The 20,395-nt window shown below is 39.3% G+C and overlaps 1 protein-coding gene across 1 annotated transcript in view; it reads left to right on the forward strand.

Annotated features, from left to right (window-relative positions):
* Spef2 (sperm flagellar 2) overlaps nucleotides 1-20,395 on the forward strand; it is a 209,068-nt gene that overhangs the window by 52,411 nt on the left and 136,262 nt on the right. Inside the window, exon 10 of the mRNA XM_055601065.1 lies at nucleotides 3,222-3,387. Coding sequence (XP_055457040.1) covers nucleotides 3,222-3,387 — 166 coding nt within the window. The remainder of the gene's footprint in view (nucleotides 1-3,221; nucleotides 3,388-20,395) is intronic.

Below are 20,395 nucleotides of genomic sequence, written 5' to 3' on the forward strand. Positions count from 1 at the left end.
TTTCTGTCTTACTACATGTCTATTTGTTTTGACCTATGCACACACATGTCTGTTGGTTCTGGCATTTGAACTTATGTCCTTTTTGCTTATAAGGCAAGAAATTTACTGCCATTTTGATCACCTCCCCCTGAGGTGTTGGTGGGGGGCAGCCTTACCAGGACACAGAGGAAGACAATGCAGCCAGTCCTGATGACACCTGATAGGCTAGTGTCAGATGGAAGGAGAGGAGGTCCTCCCATATCAGTGGACTAGGGAAGGGGCATAGGAGGAGATGAGGAAGGGAGGATGGCATTGGGTGGGAACAAGAGGGGGGGGAAACACAGCCAGGATCCAACGTCAATAAATTGTATCTCATTGCTGATTGTTATGAGCCACCATGTGGTTGCTGGGAATTGAACTCAGGACCTTTGGAAGAGCAGCCAGTGTTCTTAACCTCTAAGCCATAAAAATTTAAAAAAAAATGAAGAAGAAGAAAGAAGAAGAAGAAGAAGAAGAGGAAGAAGAAGAAGAAGAAGAAGAAGAAGAAGAAGAAGAAGAAGAGAAAAAGAAATTTACTTCTTGAGCCATCTCTCCATCCCAGTTACATAGCATTTTTGAAGTTATAGAATTACAGAAACTGAGATCCCTATTAGCAAGTGTCAGGATAATAAAGAAGGAATTGTGGGGAGAGAAGAGAATAAGGCTATAGAAATGTCACATTAGTAATTCTGTGGTCATTTACGTGCTTTGTGTTTAAACTACATCGATGCCATATCATGACTGCAATAGCAAAGTATAGTTTTCCTTAACATGAGGTAAGCTGATTGAATGAGGATCATTTGAGGAGATGAAATAGCTAGCCCAAATGTACTCATGCATTTTTAATAAATGTTTTAGCATTTTATGTATGTATGTATGTATGTATGTATGTATGTATGTATGTATGTATGTATGTGTGTATGTGTGTATGTGTGCATAAGTGCATGCTAGTGCCCAGAGACCCTGGAAGAGGGTATCAGATCCCTTGGAACTAGAGTTACAGACAGTTGCTGGCTTCCTGATGTGGGTGCTGGGAAGTGAGCTCAGACCCTCTAGAAGAACAGCCTGTTCTCCTAACCACTGAACCAGCTCCGAGGCTCAGTGAATCTTAACATTTACTGTTAATTACTTGTACTTCTGTGTCTAGGAATGGATCCCATAAAACTTTCTTCCTTCCATGTTAGCATGTGCATAGATGTCATTATTGCTCAGGTCATGTCTATGCAGCCATTTCTAGGAGAGACCGTTTGACGGCAGACTCCCTGAAACCCTGGCTGTGTCCCCTCTTCTGTGACATTCCCGAGGCATTGACTGAGGACCTATGATGAAAACATATCTGTTGTTCTTGGACTCCCAACCCTCTTTTAATCTTGGTTTTGTTTTTAGTATGGTTTTCTGTGGTTGGCTCCCTCTGCTTAAAGAGAAACTTCTTTAATGAGGGATGGTAGCTAAGATACAATGTGGAATTCTGATGTAGCAAAGCGTCAGTGGCAGAAATATAATACAAGATGCTCTCACCTTGAAAGTGGAGGCATTGGAGGGGTTTAAGGAAAGATAACTGGAAGGAGAGGAAAATTATAGGGAGAAGTAACTCAATTTCAATAAAAAAACTAAAAACTTTAAAAATGCATGAAGTAGAGAGAAAGAGGGGAGCAGATGTGGGGTAGGGCACCGATCAATATATTGTGTAAAATTCCCCAAGGATTACTAAATATTATGCTTTTTAAAAAAGAATTACAGTTAAGAAGAAAGGAGGACATTCAGGCTGGAAGCCGCTGCAGGTGGCTTTCTTACTCTGGAACCTGAGCAGATTGGGTGAAGGAGAGGGGGAGCTTGGAGTCTTGAGGAGCAAGGTTATCAATATCCTTGGACACTAGAGAAGCTATTTCAAAAAGCATCCCTGCTTTAGCCATTGCTGTCGTTGCATCCTTGTGTGAGAGAAAAATTACAGTAAAGGCCAGATAGCTGTGGGGTTTTTTTTTCCATTTCTTTTTGTGAGTGAAATATGTGGAGTAATTTAATGGATTGCAATTACAAAGCCAGAGAACATCCACAGATGTCAGACTAAAAGATCACCACTAAAAGGAATATTAAAAATACTGTAAGAAGGAACACAGGTAATTTTTAGCCTTCCATTCTGGTAACTGATGGAGTAAGACAGAAAGATAGATGCCTGAATATAATGAAAGCTGATTTGTTTCAAGGCCCTTGACCACATAACCCTTTAAACAGGAAAGGTTTTCAGACCTGTACCCATTGAATGACAGGTCCCTGTAGCCCTCTTTTGAACCCCTGGGTATCTCTGTTTTAATTTATGTCCTCAAATACACCTGTTCTAGGCATGCTTTGTTCATGAAAGCATGACACACCTGTCCTTTTGTGTCAGGGTGATGCACTTAGCATTTCTCCGAGATCCTTCCATGTTGTAAGTATGACGTTTTTAAATTCTGCTTTCAAATTCTAGATGGACCATTTTTCTTTAGAGACATTGTCAGAGTCATAGCAACCTCTTCTTTTCACACATTTTGTTCCTCACAGAGGTGTTTCCTGGTCACTCTGTCCTGGCTGCCTCCTAAGCATTCTCTAGGCCTCAGCTTAGCAGACATTTCTTCAAAGAGGCTTTTCTCAAACCAACAAATAGGGTCAAGTCAAACTGTTACATTCTCCCACTGTATAATTCTCAGCTGAACCTCTTGTTTATGTAATTTCTTTTACCCCTTTTCCCAGAGCTGGCTCTCAGAGGCTAGGAACTGCATTTTCTCTTGTATCTTGGGAAATGATTGGAACTTAAATGTTGCTTAGTGCCACTGAGTCTTCAAACCTTTCTTATTGTCTGTGTTGTACAAGAGTAATTATCTGAAACAATAACTGTGATCCAAAAACTTACACTTTTTAATTCCCAGTTTTGGTGTCAAATGACTGCAACTTTACGATGTAATTTAAATGATCTAACATTCTACTTCGGCAAGCAATGATTAGAATAAGTGAGCACCAAGGTTCCTTTAGGATCAGTTTACTTAGGTGCATACCATTGTAACAAGTACTTTTGACATTGTACAGGTAGTAAGCTTTAAAACTATTTGAAATAGTCATTTTTGTTTATGTCAAATATTATAAAAATAACATAAGACCAGAGATGAAGGTAAAGTATTTCACTAAACTATTCATTAATGACTTCCTTTTTTTTCGTTTTGTCTCAATAGTCTTATTCCACATAAGCTGATGCATGATTGGAAAGAACTGTTTTTTATTGGAAATCCCATATATGAACAGACTCCTCTTAGACCCGGGCATGTAAAACCTACTGAGAATTTTTTAGAACTGAAGAAAAAAGACTTACTTGATATTAACGATTATGAAGACTATAAGGTATATGTGTGAATTAAATATAATAAATTTCTTTCCTGAATGCTAATTTGTGTTATTTTACTTAATTCCTAGTAAGGAAAACAGACATTTAACATTTGCATTTTCTCTTGTATTAATTGGTGTATATGGCTAAGTTTTACCTGCTTAAAGAATTCATCATTAACATTTGATGTTCACAGTAATATCAGAACAGTCTAAAGTAATTGAGAGCAATACATTGAGCAACAGTGTTAGAAAAATGCCTCGCTAATTTTTTTATGAGCTGTCTACCTTTGTTTCAGAAACCATTGTTAAAAGGTAATTTTCAAAATGACTTATCTCAGTAGCATAGTGTTTGGCAGGCAAAATAGAAAAGAAGGAGGACATATGGTTTAGAGTGGCATAAATGCATACAATATTTTATTCAAAAAATAAGAGTATTAGATACAAATTGCACATTACATATAGTTTTCAATTCGATTTTTGTTTAAATTATACATATTTATGAAGCCAGTGTGATAATTTGATATAATTACACATGTATATGGTTTATAACATTTTATGATATATTTTGTATTGAGTTAAGAAAAGCACACAGAGGTCTTCAGAACAAAGAAATCACGCCTACCCTGTTAGAATGCTGTCCAGAAACCTTTGTGGTTAAGCAGTGGGCATTGTCCACTACAGACAAGCTCAGTATCTAATTTCTAAGCACTGAAGACAAATGGTGCCTCAATTTATAAAATAACAATAATGTACTTATTTTGTTTTTATTAAGCTCATTTAAGAGGGTAAATGTTAAATGTTTTGTCCAATGGACTGGGAATTGGATTTAAGTAACACATACTATTTTATGTCACCATCCAAATCTCCCTTACCCCACCTCATTTCACCCTTAGACATAAAGATATAAAAACAGTGGCTCTTGAATGCATGTTCCGGGTAAATGCACAGCCATGTAATGAAGAGTGAGCGTGCTTATGGTAAGAAGTATCACTGACTTCTAGGTTAGCAAATGCAATATGAAAACAGGAATGAATGAAAGGGAACTGGATCTAGTCATTCACTGATAATCAATGAATAGCTAATAAACACTTATTATTAAGGATGAATGTATACAATGGCCAGACAATGGACAAAATAGCACTGATATGTAGACATTAAAGGAAGTTAAGACTAGTAAAACCAAGATATAAATTGAATTAATTAATTTTAAAAAATTTAAAAATGACTGTGGTAAAAAATGTTAATCAAACAATAAATGACTATTGGGAACTAGATGTACACCTCATTCTAATTGAATGACAGTATATTTAAATCCTTATTAGGATTATTCTTTAATTTGGGTTGACTAGGCACTTAATAACCACATACAGATTTTATTTAATGTGGCTATGGAATGGTACCTGAACCTCTAGTGTGTTTACCTAGTATGTTTCATGTTCCACAAGAAAAGATGTTTTTCGATAAATATCTAACTATATTAAGGCAGTTCTTCTCAGTATTAGTTACGATGTCATTGCTGCCCAGTTGAAGCAGAACCCTTTGACGGTTTTAGAGGATTCGTAGTTCTTTTTGTCTCGTAAATCAGGGGACCATGTAGGGCACAACTGAGTAAAGCTCCGTGTTTCTATTTTGTTTCTTTGTTCTTTGGGAAATGGTCACCACAGGAACATGCTTGTCTCACCCACATCCTGAGGATCCTGGCATGTTTCTTCTGCAGGAAACTGTCAACTTTTGTTAGGCGTCTACCAATGTCCGTCAGTCACTGTGGATATTTTCATGTAGCATCTTTGCTACTTTTCTAGAAATGAAAGTTCCTTTAATTTTCTTGCCTATATGCTTTGTTCTTTTTATCCACATAGTAAAAATAGATCCTATGTGGATTATCAGAAACACTGATTTTCTTTTTGTTATTGTTCTCTATTTTGAAGACTTTGTTCTCTTGAGGAATGTCTCCTAAATATTCCAACATAGAGGAAAAATAAATACTTCAACTCATAAAATATGTTATCAGTTTCAATAGCCTATAACAAATACAGAAGGGTAGCTTATCCTCCTGGCTGTGCGTGTACACAGGGGAGCTATACAGAGGCTTAGACATGTGTGAGTCTTCAGAAAACCACAGCTAATAGCTCATTAAGCTAATACAAACACCAAATAGACTAGTTGCCCGTGTTTGTTATTGCTAAATTTGCTCAAGATTTATATTAATAGAAGTAACTGCAGATCTTCAAAAGTATTTGCATTCTTTTATAATTTATTTTTTATTAATTATAGTTTATTCACTTTGTATCCCCGCTGTAGCCTCCTCCCTCACACCTTCTTCTCCAATCCCACCCTCCCCCCTTCTTCTCCTATGCCCCTTCTCCAGACCACTGATAGGGGAGGTCTTTCTCCCCTTCCCTCTGACCCTAGCCTATCAGGTCTTATCAGGACTAGCTGCATTGTCTTCCTCTGTGGACTGGTAAGGCTGCTTCCCCCTCAGGGGGAGGTGATCAAAGAGCCATGATAGTCCCTGTTCCCATTACTAGGGAATCCTCTTGGGCACTGAGGATATAACCCTCATAGGCTACATCTGTGCATGGGTTCTAGGTTATCTCCATGAATGGCCCTTAATTGGAGTATCAGTCTCAGAAAAGACCCCTGTGCCCAGATTTATTGGTTCTGTTGCTATCCTTGTGGAGCTCCTGTCACCTCCAGGTCTTTCTATCTCCCTTTTCTTTCATAAGATTCCCTTCTCTCTGCCTAAAGTTTGGCTATGAGTCACAGCATCTGCTTTGATACCCTGCAGGGCAGAGTCTTTCAGAGGCCTTCTGTGGTAGGCTCCTGTCCTACCACAGCTGTTCACTGTTTTTTCCCTCTTCCGATGTCTCTCCAGTTTGTCTTTCTGAATGAGTATAGATCATCTTACCCAGGGTCCTCCTTGTTTAGCTTCTTTAGGTGTACAGATTTTAGTATGATTATCTTATATTATATTCACTTATAAGTGGGTATACACCATGTGTCTCTCTCTGCTTCTGGAATCCCTCACTCAGGATGATCTTCTCTAGTTCCCACCATTTGCCTGCAAAGTTCATGATTTCCTTGTTTTTAATTGCTGAGTAGTATTCCATTGTGTAAATAAACTCAATTTCTTTATCCATTCCTCACCTGAGAGACATCTGGGTTGTTTCTCGCTTCTGGCTATTACAAATAAAGCTGCTACAAACATGGTTGAGCAAATGCGCTTGTTGTATACTTGAGCATATTTTGGATATATACCTAGGAGTGGTATAGTTGGATCTTGAGGAAGCACTATTCCTAATTGTCTGAGAAAGCACCAGATTGATTTCCACAGTGGTTGTTCAAGTTTACATTCCCACCTGAAATGGAGAAGGTTCCCCTTTCTCCACAACCTTTGAAGCATGTGTTGTCACTTAAGTTTTTGATCTTAGCCGTTCTGATGGGTAAAAGATGAAACCTCAGGGTGGTTTTGATTTGCATTTCCCTGATGACTAAGGACCTTGAGCATTTCTTTAAGTGTTTCTCTGGCATTCGAGATTCCTCTGCAGAGAATTCTCTGTTTAGATCTGTACCCCATTTTTTAATTGGATTACTTGATTTGTTGCTGTTTAACTTCTTGAGTTCTTTATATATTCTGGATATTAGCTCTCTGTCTGATATAGGAATAATGGAGATCCTTTCCCAATCTGTAGGCTGTTATTTTGTTCTGATCTACAGTTTCCTTTGCTTTACAAAAGCTTTTCAGTTTCATGAACTTTTCAGTTTTATTTATTGATTGTTGATCTTAGAGCCTGTGCTGTTGATGTTCTGTTTAGGAAGTTGTCTCCTGTGCCAATAAGTTCCAAACTCTTCCTCAATTTTTCTTCTGACAGGTTTAGTTTGTCTGGTTTTATGTTGAGGTTTTTGATCCACTTGGACTATAGTTTTGTGCAGGGCGATGAGTATGGATCTATTTGCATTTTTCTGCATGTAGACATCCAGTTAGACTAGCACCATTTGTTGAAGATGTTATCTTTTTTCCATTGTATTGTTTTGGCTTCTTTGTCAAAAATCAGATGTCCATAAGTGTGTGGATTTACTTCTAGGTTTTCTGTTCAGTTCCATTGATCCACCAATTGGTTTCTATGCCAGTACCATGCAGTTTTTATTTCTGTTGCTCTATAGTACAGCTTGAGATTAGGGATGGAGATACCTGCAGAAGATCTTTTATTGTGATTAAAAGCCCTGGCCTTAGTGATTCTGTGTTTTTGTTACTCCATATGAAGTTGAGAATTTTTCTTTCAAGGTCTTTAAAAAATTCTTTACAGACCTTGAAAGAATTTGCATTCTTGACATTCTTTATTGATGTCCATACCCTCTTTCTCTAAAGAATTGACAACATCCACATTTGAGTTGAGGGCTCTTAGAATGTGTACTCTCCTAGGCAACCTACCATCCTTCTTGCTCTGTTTGTAGAATGGCTACATGTAAGGAAGTGCCAGCCAATGAACAATGAAATCTTCCTATCTGCTAAGAAGTAACAGCATCATGCAATAGCCATCCCCAGCAGGTTTCCAGGCAGCTGCCTTGTGGTGATGATGAGCTATTTAGCAAAGCATGGGAGGGACTCTTAAGACCCTATAGGCATGGTGTTCCCCAAACTTTCCAGCACAACCATCAGCATGGCCACAGATTGCAGGCCCATGACTCCTCCTGATGAATTTGTGACCTTCTGAAATCCCAAATAACGTCTGGCCCGTGGTTCTTACTGGAAAAGTCTTCTTTCACTGTATTCTTTTTTTTTTCATAAGCATCTTACTAGCAGTTGCCTGCTAAGTGACAATTTCTACATTCCAGGATTCTGCTAAGACAGAGTCAGCCCATTAATGTAGAACAAATAATAGTTTACATAAAGACCATTTTGCCCTGTTATTATCCCCTAAACAATAAGTTTGAATTTACATTCAATCAGTATATGAGTATTCTAAATAATCCAGAAATGATAAAAGCGATGTTCTTTTTTAATTTTTTAATATTTTTTTATTTATTACAATTTATTCACTTTGAATCCCAGCTGGAGGGCCCTCCCTCATCCCCTCCTAATCCTTCCCTCCCTCCCTCTTCTCCTCCCATGCCTCTTCCCCAGTCCACTGATAGAGGAGGACCTCCTCCCCTACCATCGGACCCTAGTCTATCAGGTCTCATTAGGACTGTCTACATTGTCTGACAATTCTTTTTTTAATTTATTTATTTATTATATTAATCACAGGTTATATACTTTGTATTCCAGCCATAACCCCCCCCCCATTCCCTCCCTCATCTTCTCCCTGCCCCTTTCCAAGTCCACTAACAGGGGAGGACCTCCTCCTCCTCCATCTGACCCTAGCTTATCAAGTCTCTTCAGGACTGGCTGCAATGTCCTCTTCTGTGGCCTAGCAAGGCTGCTCCTTCCTCATGGGGGGAGGTGAAAGAGCTCACCATTGAGTTCATGTCAGAAATAGTCCCTGTTCCCCTTACTAGGGAACCCATTTGGACACTGAGCTACCATGGGCTATATCCGAGCAGGGGTTCTAGATTATATCCATACATGGTCCTTGGTTGGAGAAACAGTCTCATGAAAGACCCCTGTGCCCTGATATATTTAGTCCTTGTGCCACTCCTGTACTCACCAGGTCTTACTAACTCCCCCTTCTTTCATATGATTCCCTGCATTCTGCCGATGGTTTGGTTATGAGTCTCAGCATCTGCTTTGATACACTGCTAGGTAGAGTTTCAAAGGCCATCTGTAGTAGGCTCCTGTCCTGTTACCTGTTTTCTCCTACATCCAATGTCCATCCCATTTGTCTTTCTAAGTGAGGATTAGTCATATTACCCTGAGTCCTCTTATTTATCTTCTTTAGGTGTATATATTTATACACCTAAATTTCAGTATATTTATCCTATCTTATAGGTCTATATAAGTGAGCATATACCATGTGTATCTTTCTGCTTTTGGGATACCTCACTCAAGATGATTGTTTCTAGGTCCTACCATTTGCCTGCAAATTTAATGATTTCCTCCTTTTTAATTGCTGAGTAGTATTCCATTCTGTAAAAGTACCACAATTTCTGTATTTATTCTTCAGTTGAGGGGCATCTGGGTTGTTTCCAGGTTGTGGCTATTACGAATAAAGCTGCTGTAAACATGGTTGAGCAAATGTCCTTGTTGTGTACTTGAGCATCTTTTGGATATATGCCTAGGAGTGGTATAGCTGAATCTTGAGGAATCACTATTCCTATTGTCTGAGAAAGCACCGGATTGATTTACAAAGTGGTTGTACAGGTTTGCATTCCCACCAGCAATGGAGGAGGGTTCCCCTTTCTCTGCATCCTCTCCAGCACGTGTTGTCACTTGATTTTTTGATCTTAGCCATTCTGATGGGTGTAAGGTGAAATCTCAGGGTCATTTTGATTTGTATCTCCCTGATGGCTAAGGAAGTTGAGCATTTCTTAAGTGTTTTTCTGCCATTCTACAGTCCTCTACAGAGAGTTCTCTGTTTAACTCCATGCCCCATTATTTAATTGGATTACTTGATTTGTTGCTTTTTAACTTATTGAGTTCTTTATATATACTGGATATTAGCCCTCTGTCAGATAAAGGGTTGGTGAAGATCCTTTCCCAGTCTGTAGGATGTTGTTTTGTTTGGATGACAGTGTCTTTTGATTTACAGAAGCTTTTCAGTTTCATGAGGTCCCATTTATTTATTGTTGATCTTAGAGCCTGTGCTGTTGGTGTTCTGTTCAGGAAGTAGTCTCCTGTGCCGATGAGTTCTAGGCTCTTCCCTACTTTCTTTTAACCAATTTAATGTGTCTGGTTTTATGTTGAAGTCTTTGATCTGCTTAGACTTTAGTTTTGTGCAGGGTGATGAATATGGATCTATTTTCATTTTTCATAGACATCCAGTTGTACTAGCACCATTTATTGAAGATGCTGTCTTTTTTCCATTGAATGGTTTTGGCTTCTTTGTCAAAAATCAAGTATTCATAAATGTGTGGGTTTCTTTCTGCTTCTTCTATTCATTTCCACTGATCCTCCTTTCTATTTCTATGCCAATACCATGCAGTTTTTATTGCTCTGTAGTACAGCTTGAAATCAGGGATGGAGATACCTCCAGAGTACCTGTTGTTGTACAGGATTGTTTTAGAAATTTTGGTTTTTTTCTTTCTCCATATGAAGTTGAGAATTTTTCTTTCAAGGTCTGTAAAGAATTGTGTTGGTATTTTGATGGGAATTGCATTGAATCTGTAGATTGCTTTTGGCAGAATGGCCATTTTCACTGTTAATCCTACCAATCCATGATGAGCACGGGAGATCTTTCCATCTTCTCATATCTTCTTCAATTTCTTTCTTCGGAGACTTGAAGTTTTCCTCAAACAGGTCTTTCACTTGCTTGGTTATTAGTGGCTCTTGTGAAGGGTGTTGTTTCCCTAATTTCTTTCTCGGCCCTTTTGTCTTTGGTATACAGGAGGGCTTCTGATTCTTTTAAGTTGATTTTGTGTCCAGCCACTTTGCTGAAGGTGTTTATCAGTTGAAGGAGTTCTCTGGTTGAATTTTTGGGGTCATAAGCAATGTTCTGAATGACATGCAAAAGTTAACAATATTTTCTATAGAAACTCTGACTTTCCCTTTTATTTATAGTTGGTTTCAGAACCAATCCTCCCACTTATACAAAAAGGGTGGCTGTGCTAATATTTGGTGTTTGTATTAATTTAATGAGTGCTTAGCTGTGGTTTTCTGAAGATTCACACATTTCTCAGCCTCTGTATAGCTGCCCTATGTACATCAACAACCAGCTTGTATTTGGATTCCTTTTAATTTGAAATAAAGCTATGTTCTTTTTAGCACTTCATCTATCTTACTTCCACTTCTTGGTAATGATTTTTCAATCATGGCTATTTTACTCTAATGACAAAATGCTGCTTTGATTTATGATTGAGTTTGTTTCTCATGACTCCTCATTGACTATGCTTTGTGATGTGATTAATGTTATGGTCCAGTCGCTAAAGTCCAATCCCTTTAGTAACATTTCCATCTTCAAATGTAGGCATTTAATGATGTTTCTTTTTACCAGGAGTTTTTCACCTAATAAGTGAAATAAAGAACTAAGCGAGAGATGGAATTATTGTCTTCCTAAAATGCTTTTACTTGGAGATTCCAGGCATCATTTTTTAACTTTTATTAATTACACTTTATTCATTTTGTATCCCCTCATAAACCCCTCTCTCCTCCCCTCCTAATTCCACCTTCCCTCCCCCTTCTTCACGCATGCCCCTAGTCCACTGATAAGGGAGGTCCCCCTCTCCTTCTTTCTGATCTTAAACTATAGGATCTCATCAGGAGTGGCTGCATTGTCATCTTCTGTGGCCTGGTAAGGCTGCTTCCCCCTCAGGGGTAGGTGATCAAAGAGCAGGCCAATCAGTTCATGTCAGAGGCAGTCCCTCTTCCCATTACTATCTAACCCACTTGGACACTCAACTGCCATGGGTTACATCTGTGCAGGGGTTCTAGGTTATCTCCATGCATGGCACTTGTTTGTAGTATGAGTCTCTTTTCTGGTTCTGTTGCTTTCCTTGTGTAGTTCCTGTCCTCTCCAGATCTTACTATTTCCCACTTCTTTCATAAGATTCCATGCACTCTGCCCAACAGTTGGCCATAAGTCTCAGCATCATATAATATAGGATAAACCTACTAAAATCTGTACATCTAACGAAACTAATCAAGAGGGAGGACCCTGACTAAAATGTTCAATTCCTATCCCAAAAGGCAAAGAGGATGGACATCAGAAGAAGAAGATAACAGGAAACAAGTTAGGAACCTGCCACAAAGGGCCTCTGAAAGGCTTTGCCCTGCAGACTATCAAAGCAGACGCTGAGACTTATAGCCAGCCATCATTTTGTTTCTACTCCACATTCTACTCTATGGTATTGATTAGTTACTCAATAGACTCAACTGATGATAGTGAATGACCTTTTTACAGAGTGGATTTTACCTTCCTTCCTGACTTCCCAGCACTTCTGAACCAACCTTCAGACTCTGTTTAATCCATTTCCTTGTAGGCAGAACAGCAGTTTAAGCCTATGCCATTCGTGGGACATCACTTACACAGTATGAAGCACAGTGAAAAGTTCAGTCAATGGAAGTTGAGGTCATGTAGATCCATCATTTTATTCATTCAGTCCCAAGTTTCATAATAAAAGTCCACACCCTAGGTGAATTAAATGACATGTATTTATTTTCCAAAGTTTTGGAGTCTTGAAGTCTCAGTTAAAGGCACTGAGTAGCTTGGGCTTGTAGTAAAAGCCCCACTTCTGGATGGCAAATGGTCACCTTTTTTTTAATACACTAAGTTAGAAAGCAAGGGAAGTATGGTTTTGTTCTTCTCATGAAGATGTAGTCTTCCTTTATGACCAGTCTATACCTAATATTATTTGTATGTATATGATTTCAGGGCTGACTGCTTGGTATTGGACAATCAGCTGGGTAGTTCTTCCCTGAGGAAAACTATTTCTCCTGCTCTCAGTATTCTTTATGACCTGTGTAGTCCAGAAGAAAGAAGTTTTGGTGCCTTTAGAAAATATGCATAGCTTTACTTTATTAATCTTACATATGAATGTGGAAAACTTTGATGCATAATTCTAAAGGGCTCTACAATGTTTCTATGTTATTAGATAGGAAAGGATAAAGGTCACTTTGAAATAGGCAGGGTAAGCAGTTGCTTACTCAATAATAGTCCAGAGGTCACCCTAGGACAATCTTTTGTCAAATCTTCTGGACAAATGTTCTGCCCATCCCACATTATTATGTCCTTGAATCAAGACATCAGGACCTGATAAGATTAAATATTTCCTTAGATGATCAACATTAATCATGATCAGCTGCCACAATACTAGAGTGCCAGGAAAAGTACGGTGCTGAAAGGAGTATGCTCACTCTTGGGGGCTTTTCCTTTTATTGTGTGTCTATGGACAATTTCATACATGTTTATAATGTATTTTAACTACTGTATCTCTTAGCTTCTTCCCATGTCTATCAATAATCCTTTTTTTTTTTACAAGTCCCTTTCTTATATGCCTATAATTGGGTTTGGTTTGGCTTGGTTTGGTTTGCTTTTGTGACACAATGAGTTTCACAAGGGCCTTCTGTGTGGTGGTGGGTTTAGAACTGTCCATTGGAGCCTGATGATCTGACCTGTAGGTTCACAACTGAAGGCAATGACTGCTCTCCCTCAGAATCTACCACTGCCCTATAGTTCATCAGGCAGAGGATGGACTCCATGAGCCTCTCTATGATCCATGACTGACTAAATGGCAGGCCCTGTCTTCGGTAGGTGTAGTGGGCACAGTATGAGGGGCTGTGGGATCACCACTGCAGTGGCTCATAACTGAAATGTTGACTTCCTACTTAAAGTTTTCTCTCTAATCCTGGTATACAGTTTCAGGATAGGAGGATAATGTTTTAGTGCCTACAAATTCTGCTATAACAGAGAAATCCTCAAGATGTCTGTCTGATCAGCTCCATGTACTAGCAGAGGATGAAATCAAAGATCAAAAAATCTCCAAAGTTCTTTTGAGAAGCAAGACCCTGGGGTTAGTACAGAAGTGATCTGAGGTACACTGCCATCTTTACAATGGATATAGCACAATTTAAACAGTTGTTTCTTGAAGTTTTATTGTTGTTTTAGACAGGGTGATCATACGCATCAGAACCATTTAGAGGCCCCAGCACAGGGAGATATGATATGAAGTTCCACATGATGCTGTCCCAAGGACATATGGGTGCCAGGAGAAATTCAGTGACATTAAAGTCTTTCATAGTTTTTTTTCTAATTAACCCAGGATCTTGTGCCTCTGGAAGCACTGGGCTACTATAATTCTCGGCATTCCGAATTAGGGTCTTAGAATGGGCAGAGTAGCTTGCAGAACAGAGTAAGGAACCATGACAGAACCACAAAGCCTGTTGTTTTGTGATGACAGGTCCTCCTTCACTGAGCTTCCAGGTGAATCACCGTGAACCGATGTGGAAACTGAGCGTGCGGCAAGCCCTTACCCATTGTCTGCACTGTGTTTTGACTGAATTTCAGCAGTTCTTAGTGCTCAAGAGGAAGGACTTTTCAGACTCTTTTTAGATACCCCTTGTAATCATACCTGTAATCCATTGACTGCAGCTGTTTAGTACATAAACGGTTTTCTATCTTGGATTTCAGAAATAGAAATTTGATACTGCCTAAAACTGTTGGACTTCTTTAGCTTCGGGTGTTTTGAGATAAAGTCAGGCTCCCTCAAGTGTGGACCATTCTCACAGCCATCTGTGTTAAATACTGGGTCAGTGCCCATGCTAAACTCAGACTGCCTTAAAGAAAAAGTACATCATAGATAGAATTGTTCTAGGTCTTCTTTTGTGTAAGCTAATGTTAAACATGACTGGTTCTGTGATATTAGGCCATGGAAGATTGAAGGAAGGTAATGTTAGGGCACAAATCACTGGATAATTGAAAAACAGCACACTTAGATCAAAAGGGCAAAGTGTTGGCTACCTATAGTCTGCTTTTAGCAAAGACACTGTTCAGATCACCATGGGGTTCCAGTTAGCAAGTGAAATGGAGGAAAATTCTGCTTTTCCATCTTGACTGTTGGGCTAAGTCAGTGTTTCCTGGCAATGGATGCAAGCTTCACTCTGATACACCCCTTCAGCCAAAGTCAGTAAGAGGCATCCCCTGGCTCCTCTGGAATCTGAAGGCCAAATTGTCTGGGAGATAACCCTACACCCAGACCTGACTGGAAGTGAAATGACTTATCAAAGTTGCAAGGTTTCTTTCACTGAGTAAATTTACCATTTAGAACTGTTCTGAAACCTCCAATTGGTAGCAGCCATACTAATCACCTTTTTCTTTCTGCTACCTTATGAAACACAGGAACCACATTCCTGATCATTTCCATTGAAGCCTAGCTACCAAACCATTCCCATACAGTATTGCAGGAGTCCTGTGGGACTATCAAGTCACATGAGCTGCATAAGCAGTTAGACAAAGTACATAACCACCCTTTCTGCTTTTCCAAAGGATCCTGTGTCATGAGCTTGAACTTGAGTTATGAAAAGCAAATCAAGGCAGCGGCCCTCAGGACTTTGGGACAAGAGGCATGGAGAGAGACGACAGAAACAAAAGGACTAAAAGCTACATTCTTGTCTCACTTTCCCTGTGAAATGTTTTTCCCCCTTAAAGCCAAATTCTCCAAACGTAATAACTGGAATATCAGCTCTAGAACTTAGAAGTTACAGCAGCAAAAAGTAAGAGAGGTACTTCCATTGGATTTACTGTCCTCTGAAAACTAGGCCAGACCTTGCCAAATGGGAAGGCCAAAAGATCTGGAGCCAGGATTTGTTCTGTATTCAGACCCAGAACCAAGATGGCCAAAGTCATTTCTCTGAGGGACCAGAAAAAGGAAGAAGCAGAGGTGGAATGGAGGCAAGCCCTTTGCAATGTGCCAGTCATCAAAGCAAACAGGTTAAAACTAGATTAAAGTATGAAAACAAGGCTAGCATGAAAGAGGACTTCAAGGCTTGGAAGCATGGTGGGAGCAATTGCCCTAAATATCTGGAAGGTCTACAGCTGATTTGCATGTCTGTCAGTAATCTGATATACTCTTTAAACTAGCTTAGGAGGCCTAAGGGAAATTCCAGTATAGGAGTATGAAATTAACCTGGTCACATACAACTTCCTTCATTTATAAATTATTTCTCATTTAGTTCCTTTTAAAAGAAAGAAACGCCTTTGCTACCAGTAAAAAGCAATTTTTTAGTGAAATAGAGGTGATTTCCTAAAACCATGCTCTATTCCTTTTTTTTTTTTCTTTTAATTTACAAAAAGCGAAGCTTTGTTATAGTTCAGGAAATGGGAAATTCCAAGATCCAAGTGCTCTCAACCTGACATCATGAGGCTGAGTTCAGCTCCTTAGGGGCTTTAAGGAAGCTCTTACCCTGTGGCTTGTGAATCTGAATTTGCTTGTTCACCTCCTAGAACATCTCACCTTCTTTCTTTTTCTTTCTTTATTTTTTCCTTTCTTCTTCCTTCCTTTCTTTCTTTCTTTCTTTCTTTCTTTCTTTCTTTCTTTTTTCCTTCTCTTTCTTATTTTTTTAATCAATGCAGGGTTTCTCTGTGTAGCTGTCCTGGACAGCCTGTAGGCCAGGCTGGCTCAAACTCACAGAGATCCACCTGCCTCTGCCTCCTCAAGTGCTGGAATTAAAGGCCTACACCACCATGCCCAGCACATTCCTCCTTTTTACTACTGTAATTAAATTCCAACCTGGACACCAGAGGAGACACAAACATTCAAATCAATCATGACAGATAATTTTATGTGAAAGTTTTGCAGCATTCATTTGCAGTCGGTTAGTGCAACTGAAACAACCAAGAATGGTAATAATAACCATACTCCCCTAGGATTCCCTTTCTGTCTCTGGGGCTTATCACGGCTATTCTGTGGTAACAGCTTTTGAGCTGCTTTTGCACCACTTATTACCTCCTCCTGTTTGGCTCCTTTTGTAACAGTCACTTCTTTAGGGAACTTCCATGCACATAAAGTGCAACTTTTTTTTTTAATTTTTGAGGTTATAATTACAACATTTTCTCCCTCAGAATCTTCCTGTATACCTCTCCCTACTCTTTTAAATTCATGGTCTTCTTCTCTAATCATTATTGCATGCATAAATGTGTATCTATAGACACATATAGTCCTTAACTATAACTTTTACACTCCCATAGAATGCCACCAGCAAGCGTGTTTTCCCAAGCTGAACATTTGATATTGGCCGACCAATTGATGTGCTCTTTCCTGCAAAACGTCATCTCTTAGACTTCCTCGGTTGCCTACAGTCCTTTGCACAGAGTTGAGGGCTCATGGGCTTTTCTTCATCTGATGTTCATTGATGTCATCCTTGCTCAGCTCAATTTCAGGGAGTTGTGCTGGTGAGACTATGTACAGCTTCTGACATTGCTAGGAGATACAATTTCACAGCAAATGCTCTGATCATCTGGCCCTTACAATCTCTCACTCCCCTCTTCTGCAATGTTTTCTGAGCCTGGTGTGGGGGGTCTGATGTGGACATATCTACTGGGAGTGGGAATTCTGCTTTTTGATTTGGTTGTAGTTTTCTGTGAGAGTCTCCATCTATTACAAAGAGAAGTTTCCCAGATGAGGGATGAAGGCTACATTTATAAGGTATAAGTGGTTATAAGGACAAATGCTTGTAGGTTGTTAGGCTTTACGCAGTTTCAGTAAATTAGTAGTTGTAGACTCTCCTCCAATAACCATATATTTACTAAAGCTGAGAAGTTAGCCAGGTTTCCAGTGCCAGGTCTGGTCTTGCTCTCGTTGAGTGCATCTTAACTTCAATTAGATAGCTGCTGATTATCACCAAGGTATGCACACTACTACTGAACCGTTAGAGTTATCCTAACATGATGGTCATTGATGTAGTTCATAGGTATCATAGTTGGGCAAAACTTTTAGTTGCCTTTTCTTTGGAAGCTTGTGTGACACCTTCTGGTACCATGAAAACTAGTTCCCAGGGAGGAAGATTTCACATCAATTCCAGCACAGGTGTCTGTGGCCCTGTTTCTGAAGTGCATGGTGTCTTCAGCAATAGGGATTTACCATACGCCTAAAGTGGGTCACCAAGAGCAACAGAAATAGGCTGGATGTTTTGGGAGTTTCTTGGACAGTCCTGGCCAACAATTCAAAAAAAGGCTTCTTCTGTGTGGTATTTGGGTTTTTGTTAGATGGCCTTTGGCTCTTAGAGAAAGCGCCGTCAGCCCAGATGAGATAGGTTCCTTAAAACTATTTATAATTATTTATGGAGTTATGTGTAGCATGCAGTGTTTGTTTTTCTTATTTTGTTTTTTGGCAGGTAGATATAATATGATTATTTATGATAATTTCAGATGTCCTTAACATTATTTTACTCACCTCCTTCCTCCTCCTGTACTTACCTTCCTTGAGAGCCATTGTTCAATTTCCCCCATTAAATCCCTTGTAATCTGCTATTCTTTTTTATCATCCTCCCATCTTTTTCTGTATTTACTTCCCTCCGCTCCATAAGGAGCCCCTTTCCCTGGTCAGATCACTTGCACGCTGCTAATATCCTCTCTATTGCTTCCTGAGTCTCCTGTCCTGGCAATGGCACACCTTTGCTTTCCTGCTTTCTGTAGTTACTACAGGTTATGCACTCACATCTGAAGGCTGGGAGCTAGGAGCCTGCAATGAGAGAAAAGATCTGACATTTGTTTTTCTGGGTCTGGGTTGCTTCACTTAATATAAACTTCTCTGTTTCCATTCACTTACCTACAATGTTCATGATTTCTTTGCAGCTGAATAGTATTCTATAAAGTATGTTACCATGTTTTTATTATCCATTTGTCAGCTGTAGGGCATGTAGATTATTTCTATTTTCTAGCTATTGTGAATAGAGCAGCAATGAACATGGCTAAGCAAGTATCTGTGGAGTAGGTTGCTGAGTCCTTTGGCATATGCAAGAGAAGTGGTTGTAGCTGGATCCCATAGTAGATTTATTTTTAGCTTTTTGAGAATTCTTCACACCAATTTTCGTAGCGGCTGCATCAGTTTGTCATCCCACCACAGTGCATGAGCCCTCCTCCATCCCCTTCCAGCATTTTTCCAGCTTTGTCTTTTCTATTCTGACTGACCAAGTGGTTTTGATTTGCAATGCCATGATTGCTAGATACGATGAACAGTTTTTGAGATATTTCTAATCTCCCCCCATACATTTTTTCTTTTTATTATGATTTATTCACTTTGTATCCCAGCTGTGGCCCCCTCCCTTATCTCCTCCTAAACCCACCCTCCCACTCTCTTCTCCCCCGTGCCCCTCCCCCAGCACATTTTCTTTTGAGCATTCCAGATTCAGTGCCAGGCCCATTTTTCAAAAGGGTTATTTTTATTCTTTGTGTTTTGAGTCATTTATGCTTTCTGGATATTAATCTTCTGTCAGATGTATAGCTGGGAAAAATTATTTCCTATTTTCTGGGAGCCCTCCTTTCCCAGATTTTTGTTGTTGTTGTTGTTGTTAGCATTTTAGTTTCACGTAGTTCCACTTGTCCTTAATTCTCAAGCAAATGGAGTTCTATTCAGGAATTCATTTCCTGCACCTAAACCACGCATGGCATTTCCCATGTTTTCCTTTTTATTTTTTTTTTGATTTTTTTATTGTTTGTTATTATTAGTTACATTTTATTAACTCTGTATCCCGCTCCCTTATTCCCTCCCAATCCCACCCTCCCTCCCTCAGCTTCTCCCTGCCCCTTTCCATGTCCACGGAGAACCTCCTCCCCTTTCATCTGACCCTGTTTTATCAGGTATCTTCAGGACTGGCTGCAAAGTCCTCCTCTGTGGCCTAGCAGAACTGCTCCTCCCTTGGGGGGTGGGGAGTCAAAGAGCCTGCCATTGAGTTCCTGTCAGAGATAGTCCAAATATATCTGGGCACAGGGTTTTTTTTCTGAAACTGTTTCTCCAACCAAGGACATGTATGGATATAACCTAGAACCTTTACTCGGACGAAGCTCGTGGTAGCTCAATAACCAATTGGTTTCCCATGTTTTCTTCTAGCAATTTAAGTGTTTCAAGATTCTGGTTTAGGTCTTTGGTCCGTTTGGAGTTAGGTTTTGTGCAAGGTGATAAATATGAGTAATTTTATTCTTCTGCATGTGGATATTTGGCTTTTTCAGCATCATTTGAGTAAGATGCTCTCTCTTTTTCCAGCATGTTTTTGGCATCTTTGTCAAATATGAAATGTATGTGTTCATGTTGTAATCTTTAATTTATATCCCATTGGTCTACATGTCTGTTTTTGTGTCAATACCACATTGTTTTTATTACTATGACTATATAATATCTCTTAAAATCTGTAACTGTAGTCCCTCCAGGATTATTCTTTTTGCTCAGGATTTTTTTTTTTTTTTTTTTTTTTTTTTTTTTTTTTTTTTTTTTTTTT

This window comes from Psammomys obesus, unplaced genomic scaffold (assembly GCF_907164565.1).
Source record: "Psammomys obesus unplaced genomic scaffold, mPsaObe1.curated_primary_1811, whole genome shotgun sequence".
Classification (NCBI taxonomy): Eukaryota; Metazoa; Chordata; class Mammalia; order Rodentia; family Muridae; genus Psammomys; species Psammomys obesus.